This window comes from Myotis daubentonii, chromosome 16 (genome assembly GCF_963259705.1).
Source record: "Myotis daubentonii chromosome 16, mMyoDau2.1, whole genome shotgun sequence".
NCBI lineage: Eukaryota > Metazoa > Chordata > Mammalia > Chiroptera > Vespertilionidae > Myotis > Myotis daubentonii.
In genome coordinates this window covers 12,253,925-12,263,071 of record NC_081855.1, presented here as the reverse complement: position 1 = coordinate 12,263,071, position 9,147 = coordinate 12,253,925, and the positions used below count along the sequence as shown (strand labels likewise).

The 9,147-nt window shown below is 45.1% G+C and overlaps 1 protein-coding gene across 1 annotated transcript in view; it reads left to right on the top strand.

Annotated features, from left to right (window-relative positions):
* Positions 1–9,147, top strand: part of FBXW10B (F-box and WD repeat domain containing 10B) — a 51,821-nt gene that overhangs the window by 8,755 nt on the left and 33,919 nt on the right. The window contains exons 2-7 of the mRNA XM_059668573.1: positions 706–882; positions 2,784–2,984; positions 3,072–3,199; positions 4,200–4,322; positions 5,113–5,222; positions 7,696–7,896. Of these exons, the coding sequence (XP_059524556.1) occupies positions 706–882; positions 2,784–2,984; positions 3,072–3,199; positions 4,200–4,322; positions 5,113–5,222; positions 7,696–7,896 (940 nt within the window). The remainder of the gene's footprint in view (positions 1–705; positions 883–2,783; positions 2,985–3,071; positions 3,200–4,199; positions 4,323–5,112; positions 5,223–7,695; positions 7,897–9,147) is intronic.

The following is a 9,147-nucleotide window of genomic DNA, read 5'->3' as shown; positions in this document are numbered from 1 at the left end:
AAGGAAGACGTGATGGAAAAAAAAATTAGTCCAGCTCCTGGATTTCATAGATAAGGAAGCCATATTTCAGGGAATCTGAGTGACTTGAACTGGGTCACCCAGCCAAGGGGGTTGAAAACCAGGACTCCCTTCCTGAGCATCTCCCACTGTGCAGTGCTATCCCTCACCACAAGGGAGGGCAAACTACCGCAGGCCTGGCCTTTACATCCACATGCACTGCTCTGTGGTTTACTCTCAAAGGTTTTCATCGCCTTCCACAGCAATTAGCTGCATATATTAGGGTCGAGCCCAGTTACAGGTTGTGCAAACCTTCTCCTTATCCCAGAGGAGCTTCTTTCTTAAAAAGTTAATTTTTTTTTTATTTTGACAAGGATACTTATTCATTCATACCATTGAAGAAAATTAAGCTGGAGCTTCAGAAAAGCAGTCCCTCTTTCAGCTCTTTCCCACAGCCCTCTCATGCTCTCTCCTTGTAAAAGAGCTCTGATAAATTTTGCATTGTAGGTAGGCTGGAAAAATCTAAGTAGGGGCCTTCTGTGACTTTTGCATAGAAACTCAGAGGCCCCAAATGAAAACAGACATAACTGGCCTGGCCCATTTTATGTAGATTTAAAAGAAACAAGTAGAAATTAAATAATTTACTGCCATTATTTTTCCCCACATACCTGTTAATGAACAACCTTGTCTTGATCTTTTGTTTTTCAGAACTTGGTCAAGACCCCAATCTTATGCTTTTATTTCCTGAGAAATACTACAACCCCCAGCTTGATACTTCAAATGTCTACTGGACAGCCAGAACCAAGAGCACATCCTTCCCTTTGTCCAAAGATTCAGGGGGAAAAAGCTTGCTTAAAAATGTTGGGTGGGAAGCATCTAATACTGGTAAGTTGGCTTGTAGTGAGAAAGCCAATAGATATGAGATTGGGCAGCTCCAATGGAGTTGGAGGGGTTGAGAGGGCAATAGCATCTGGGGATGACAGATTTGGGGAATTAACCTTCATTTTTCACTTATGCTGTGTTGGAATCTCTGGGAAGGGGAGAAGCAAGGATAAAATCAGTTAATATGACCAAAAGTCTCTAGCAAGGTGCCTCTGAGAGATACCTGAGACTAGAGATCAGAAAGGAAACTCCCAAGGGCTTCTTTGGAAGCCTCTCTCTGTCCCAGGCTAAGTCCCTTGTTTAGCCCCTGACCTATGGCATGGTTGGCACCTCTAGAATTCAACCCACTCTTTTTTTTTCTTGTTTAAAGTATTACAAATAGTAGTACCTATGTCTCCTTCTCCCCCCCCCAACCGCCCCCCCCCCCCCATTGACCTTCCCTTGGTCTCTCCTACCCCGCAGCACTCTTTTTGAAAAATGCAATGGCTGTTTTTGCAGCACTGGATTCCTTGAACAGGAAATAGAAGCAGTGGGGCATGTGAACCCTGACCTCAAGGCCTTTCTAAGTTGGACAGCAAAGCAAGACATATACATGAAACAATGACAGGAAATATAACACATAGATTCTAAACCATTTTTATATAGAAAATTTGAAAAGTAGATAGAATATATATATATATATATATATATATATATATATATATATATATATATATATATATATATAAAGCCAGTGACCGGAACGCCATAACGACCTAAACAACCAGTTGCTATGATGCCCACCCAATTGGGGGTGGGGCTGGTGGCCAACCTCCCACAGCCCCTCCCCCAGGCTGCCTTGCCCCTATTGGCCTCTCCCACCCCGATTGAGGGTGGGTCAGCCATGCAACCCTCCACGGCCCTTCCCCACCTGCCAGCCCTGTCCATGATGGGCCCACCCTACCCCAATTGGCCCACATCCTTCCCCCTGTCTGGCCCTGCCCCTGATTGCCCCCCCCCCACCCCAATAGGGGGGCAGGGCTGGCCAGCCAAACTCCTGCAGCCCCTCCTCCTGCCTAGCACCACACCAGATTGGCGTCCGCCCCCCCCCCCCCCCCCTGGTCAGGGGCAGGGCCAGCCGGCCAACCACCAATGGTCCTTCCCTCAAGCCGCTGGCCCCCAATGGCCGTCCCCCCACCCCATTCATGGGTGGAGCTGGCTGGCCCACTGCCAACACCCCAATTGGCCCAAGGCCCCTCCCCCCAGCCAGCTCTGCCCCCGATTGGCCCCCCACACACACACCAATCGGGGGTGGGGCTGGACCGCCTACCTCCCACGGCCCCTTCCCCAGCCACTGACCCTTGATCGGCCTCCCCTACCCCATTTGGGGGTGGGGCCCACCAGCCAATCGACTGCGGACCCTCCCCCCAGCCAGCCCAGCCCTGATTGAGCCCCGATCTGGACGGGCTGGCTGGCCAACTTCCCACCATCTCCTCCTCCCAACAGGCCTGGCCCCAATCCACCAATTGGGACCAGGCTGGCTGGACCCCACCTGTGCATGAATTCATGCACTTAGGCTTCTAGTAATATAATAACCATTCACATAACTATCACCAAACTTCAACAATGATCAACATCTTACCAATTTATTTCATCCATTTCCCTCTTTTAAAATTGTTTAAAATGCTTCCTTAATTTGAAGGAAATTCCAGGCACCGTTCCTGAGTAGGGCAGGCTTCAAAACTACAGACATCTCCTTTAGCTGGGAAGGCTGGAAAGTACTTGCATATTTGGTTAGGGAGCTTCTAATTTCATTTTTACAGAAGAAATGAAAAATCTCCAGTAGCCTAAGGGCAGACTCTGATGAGTTCTGGCCTGGAATTACACAGAGACAAACCATGTTCCTTTCTCTGGCTTGGTTCTAGAGGGACAATGGAGGAGTTCGCTCCAGTGCATTTCCGAGATGAATAGGCTATATTCCAGAAAAGCTCACATGCTCAAGGCAGGGCACACCTCCTCCAATCTGTTGGTTGACCTGAATGTTGTCAGAGACTTGTCTTCTGGAGCCAGCAAATACCGGGACTTCATCCGTCAACTGCCCATCCATATCTCCAAGTATATTCTAAGTATGCTGGGATGTATTGGGATTTCTCAAGAGTCTTCCCTTTGCAATCCAGTTTATAGGGTCCCAGGTTTATCTATTTTCCCCCCAGGTATGCTCGATAAAAGCACCCTGAACAGATGTGCCGCTGTGAGCCAGCACTGGGCTGCACTGGCAAAGAAAGTCAGGAAGGACTTCTCGATGCATTCGTTCATTCACAACCAGATCGCCTTGCTGCAGGTACTCCTGTCGGGAGGGGTGGTCTGCAGGTTGGCCTCACTTCCTCGTAGAAGCTGGCTGACAGGAGCCTTTCAGTCCACTCAGTAGACCCTTTGAATGGTCTCCTGTTCCATTTTGCTGCTTCACAGGCTTCAACAGTCACTTCCTTTTTGTGTGGAGTCCCCATTAATCTATACCATTGTGAGTGCATTGAGCAGGGAGAACATGTAGAAACCTACCAGGAAGAGAAAGGCAGAGCCTTGGGAAATCATGTGAAGCAGGGAATCACCTCCCCACCCCTGCCCCAATGCATGACCCCCGGCCTAGAGAGCTGCATTGTGGCTTAGGCCAGTGGTCGGCAAACTCATTAGTCAACAGAGCCAAATATCAAAGGTACTTCTTCAAAATAGACTCGCCCAGGCCGAAACCCGACTTCTGCGCATGGGCCACGAAGTTTCAATCGCACTGTACGTGCGCCCGCACATGGTATTTTGTGGAAGAGCCACACTCAAGGGGCCAAAGAGCCGCATGTGGCTCGCGAGCCGCAGTTTGCCGACCCCGGGCTTAGGCAATCAGGAAGTCATGTGTATGTTTCTAGGTCAGCCTGACACAGTATACAGATGTCTACAAGGTCACAAAGTCTATTTGTAAGTTAAAATGCAATTTTCTCTGGCATTTTTACTTCTGTTTTTTGCCTGAAGCCTAATTCAAATCAAGGATTCTTGGGAGCTAGGATTTTTTCCAGCAGAGACAGATGAGAAAAGAGGAGAAGAAGCAGGCGTGGTGAGGCAGATCATCCACTGGAAAGCTGGGAACGGCTGACCATCTCTTTCTGGTCTTGTTCCAGATCTTTAATATCATTATCCTCCTTAAGCCAGTCTACACACCCTATTGCCTTACTGGCCAGGCCCAGGCCTCCCTGAGTCAGAGCTTACTCCTCTTTCAGATCTTGCCAAGCACTAGTTTAACCTTCCTCTCGGAGAGAGGAACCAAGAGTAGCCATTTTCTGTTTTTCCCCCAGGGGTCCTACACAAAGGGAATAGATCCCACCTATGCCTGCAAGCTTTTCGTCCCAGTTCCTAAAACGACAGATGACATAAAGCGCATACGTGCGAAAAATCAGAAATGGAAACTGAGAACAAAGGTGGGTTCTGATGGCATCGCGGGCAAATAACTGTGAGAGTCATCTCTTACTGGCCAATGAAGGCTGAAGTCCAGGCTCAGTCCTTACATAGGGTATAGGAAATGGGAAGATATGGAATGTAGCATATGGATATAGGATATTGGAAGTGATATTCCCGAAGGAAGATCAGAATTCCATGCTATGTGTCCTTCAGCTTAAGTTACATCCTTTCTTTAAGCCTTAAATGCCTCATGTATTAAACAAATGGATTGATTTGGTTGTCCTCTCAGGGTTTGTCCTTACTTCAAATCCCATTGCTATGTCCCCAGAACCAAGACATCTGGTGCAGAGCTCAGAGCCAGGAGCAATGTCAGTGATAGTTGGGATTTTCTTCCACACCCATCAGTCCATGCATCTAGAGCAGTGATGGCGAACCTTTTGAGCTCGGCGTGTCAGCATTTTGAAAAACCCTAACCTAACTCTGGTGCCATGTCACATATAGAAATTTTTTGAGATTTGCAACCATAGAGCAGTGGTTCTCAACCTTAATGCCACGACCCTTTAATACAGTTCCTCATGTTGTGGTGACCCCCAATTTCATTGTTACAAATTGAACATAATTAAAGCATAGTAATTAATCACAAAAACAATATGTAATTATATATATGTTTTCTGATGGTCTTAGGCGACCCCTGTGAAAGGGTCGTTCGACCCCCAAAGGGGTCGCGACCCACAGGTTGAGAATCGCTGCTCTAGGGGATACAGGGGTAAAGTTGCCACTGTACTTTGACTCCAAGTGTTCCTTTGTTAGAATGACAACAACTTGTGGACAGCATACCAGAACCAGGAAACCCAGCAGATCCAGATGGAGGAGAGAAATGTCTTCTGTGGGACTTACAACATCCATATTCTCTCTGACACGTAGGTACTAGGGTCTGAATCTAGGTCTTCAGAGATCCTTAAATACTCGCATTTTAGGATTCCCATGACCCTTGTTCACTTGGAAAGGCAATCCTTCCTCATCTCAAGCTCTAAATTAACATGAGAATAGGTGCCTGATGTTTGCACCATTATCAGCAGCGAGTGGGGGATATTTTCCCCTTACACATTTTGGGTATACTGACCAACAAATTTATGCACAATTTATGTGTATAAAATCTTTCTTTTTTGAAATATTTTTATTGTTTTATTCTAATTTCAGAAGTAATATATGCTTAGTGTGTGTGTGTGGCGGGGGGGGGGGGGGGTGGCGGGGGGGGGGGGTCCACCAAATGCCAGAAAATGTATAGATAAAAGCAAAGATCTCCTATAATCTTGTCTTCTAGAGAAAATCACCATTAATACTGGTGTCTATTCTAGAATTTTTTTACAAAGCTGGGGGCTTGGCCAGCCTGCAAACCTCCCCCAAAAGGCCCTTGGCCCCTCTCCCAGGCCGGCCACACCCCCCAATGGGGATCCTCACCCCGATGGGGGCATGGCCAGCCTGAAAACAGCCCTCAGCCCCTCACACAAGCTGGCCATCAGCTCCTTGCCCAGGCTGGCCATGCCCCCCAGTGGGGACCCCCACCCCAAAGGGTGTGTGGCCAGCCTGCAAACCACTCCAGCACCTCACCCAGGCCACACTGCCCCTAGTGGGGACCCCCAACCCAATGAGGGTGTGGCTGGCCTCCAAACCACGCCAGGCCCCTCGCCTAGGCCTGCCCTGCCCCCCAAGGGACCCCTACCCTGATCCACGACCCCCTTCAGGATAGACCAGCCAGCCCTCACCTGTGCACCAGGTGTCTATCTATACTATCTATACTAATAAAAGGATAATATGTTAATTAGACTGGAAGACCTTCCAGACAAAGCCAACGTGGTGAGGCTGAGGCAGAGGCGGTTAGGGGTGTCCAGGCCAGGAGGGGAGGGCAGTTTGGAGTGATCAGGCTGGTGGGGGGGTGGGCAGTTGGGAGCAATCAGATCTGCAGGGGCAGGCAGTTAGGGATGAGCAGGCCAGCAGGGGGGTGGGGGGCAGTTAGGGATGAGAAGGCCAGCCGGGGGGCAGTTGGGGGCAAGCAGGCTGGCATGCAGAGTGGTTAGGGGTGATCAGGCAGGCAGACAGGTGAGCAGTTACGAGCCAGGGGTCCCAGATTGTGAGAGGGATGCCCCTATGGGATCAGGCCTAAACTGGCAGTCAGACATCCCCCGAGGGGTCCCAGATTGGAGAGGGTGTAGGCCAGGCTGAGAGACACCCCCCACGCACAAATTTCGTGCACCGGGCCACTAGTGCTATACATATTTCTGTAACACACTCCAGCAATATACTGTGGCTATCTTTCCATGTTAAATATGAAAATAGTATTTATGATAACTACATAGTGTGACATCATTTGGATATACTGTAAGAAGACCCTTTAATAATCAACTTTCTGCCATACTTTAGGCCTAGGATTTCACTCTTCATTCATAAGGTTTTGTGAAGGCCATCTCTATTTTATTTTTGGCTGTGAGTCACACTAACAAATTGCATATTGACCAGTCCTTAAGGTAAAGGCAGAGCAGATAGGAGACAGGCAAAGTTGACTTTTTATGAGTGGTATGGTGATAAATACTCTTTAGAAAAGATGGTGCCTGGTTGAACTCAAGATATGACAAATGCAATGAGAACAAAATTGCTTCTCATATTTAGAGTGACCATACATCCCTTTTTACTGAAACAATCCCACTTTACTCTGATCCTGGGGTAATTAATAATAGTGTCCCCTTTCAAGGTAAAACATATTTGGATAATAAATTATTTGGTCATCCTGATCATATTTTATGTATTTACTAATAATATTATCACTGGAAAATTAATTCAACTCACCTTTTATTTTAATCAGACTACAAGCTCATTGAATTCAAGGTCCATATCTTACTCATTTTTTTATCCCCCATGGCTCCTATTAGCTCAGAACTTGGAACTTAATATATGTTCATTTGATATTGGTTAAGAAAAATAAGAAAAAAAAGAAATAGTGTTATATCAGTGGGTATAGGACTTCCCAACTGTGTTCCTCTGAGGTTTTCCATGAAAAAAGGTTTCTGTGGTTAAATAAGTTTGGGGAATACTGCATACTCTATTCTCCTATTCTCTCTCTTGGGGATTTATCATACATTAAATAGCAAATTTTTTTTTTTTAGTAGTTTTTGCCCTTTGTCTTTAGGTTTTAAATTTACCCCAAATGGATTTTTTGTTATGTTATGAGGTAGAAATCTATCAGGGCCCATTAACACTAGGACTTTATCTCGGCTACTGTCCTTGTTGGAAGGCCTTGACTTTCCGTATACTTGCAGGTGAAACCACTGTGCTAGTGAGTTCCAGGCAGGACACTAACTCTCTTTTCATGGATCATCCTTTTACCTGGCAACTCAGGTGGGACAGAAATAGAATCATCCACTATTCTGGGGGCGATGTGGTAGCTGTGTCATCCAATCGGAAGATCCAGCTTCTGGACGTCTTACAAGCAAAGGAGATCCCCGTCCAGTTCCGAGGCCACACTGGGAGTATCCGTGCCCTCTTCGTGTGTGAGGAGGAAAATGTTCTTCTGAGCGGGAGCTATGACCTGAGTATCAGGTGAGTGGGCCAAGGAGCTGTGGTTCCTCACAAACCCCGGTTTGTGGAAGAAAGAAGTACATATACTTTTTCCTTTTTGTAGTTATTGAAAAGTTTTGTACTTATTGAAGAGTTATCCTAAATAACTGTGGGACCTCTAGAACAGTCCACAGCATTTTGCTTTTTTGGCAAGGTAAAAACCAAGAATTTGTATGTTGTTTAAACTTTGGATGAAATAGGCTTATAACAATGATCAGATCTACTAGTATTTTCTAGTTGAAGACTGTGAATCAGAAAGTATATTTTTAGCATTCCTAGATGAAGTCCCAATTTATATTTCCTTTTATAGATTCCTATAGGAAAAGTATTTTTTGTGGGTTTGAGATATTATATAGAAGTAAGATATTTATTTATTTTTAAAGAATATAAGGAGGACCATTGTACTCATTACTCAGGCCAAGAAATAAAACATTGTTAGTCTCCAAATCCCATTATGTGCCTTTCCCTTATTGCTTCTTTCTTCTTCCCAACCAGAGGTAATGTTATTCTAAATTTTATATTAATTATTCCCTTATATTTTTATAGGTTTATTTATAGTTTTTCTACCTAGTTATATATCTCCAAATATATTCATTACTTTGGTCCATTTTTGAACTTAACATAAATGGAACTGTTTTAAAAATTCATCCATATTTGATTTCTTACATTGAACTATGATTTTGAGATCCATCCATACGCTATAGGCAGCAATAATTAATGTATTTTTACTGATATATAGTGTTTTATTGGATGAATATATCTTAACTCATTTATTTATTCTGTTGTTAATGGATATTTGGATTGTTTCTAGGTTTTCTATTCTTTCAAGGAGTGCTGCCATAGGTGTTCTTGGATTTATCTCCTAGTGCCTGTATATATGAGTTTTTAGAAAAAAATTTTATTGGGGGTATAATTGGCATATACCATTTCTGTTTTAGGTATAAACAAAACCCATCACCACGCATAGTTACAGTTTTTTGTTGTTATGATGAGAACTTTTAAGATCTCTCTTAGTAACTTTCGAATATATGGCACAGTATTGTTAACTGTAGGCATGAATTTCTTATCTTTATTTTTGACAGTATTACAGGTGTACTCCATTTCCCCTTACTTTGCACCCAGCCATGCCTCCTCAGGTATTCCTCACTCTATTGTCTGTGTCTATGGGCTATGCATATATGCATATATGTTCTTTGGTTGATCTCTTCCAATGCCCCCTACCCCACGCTCCTC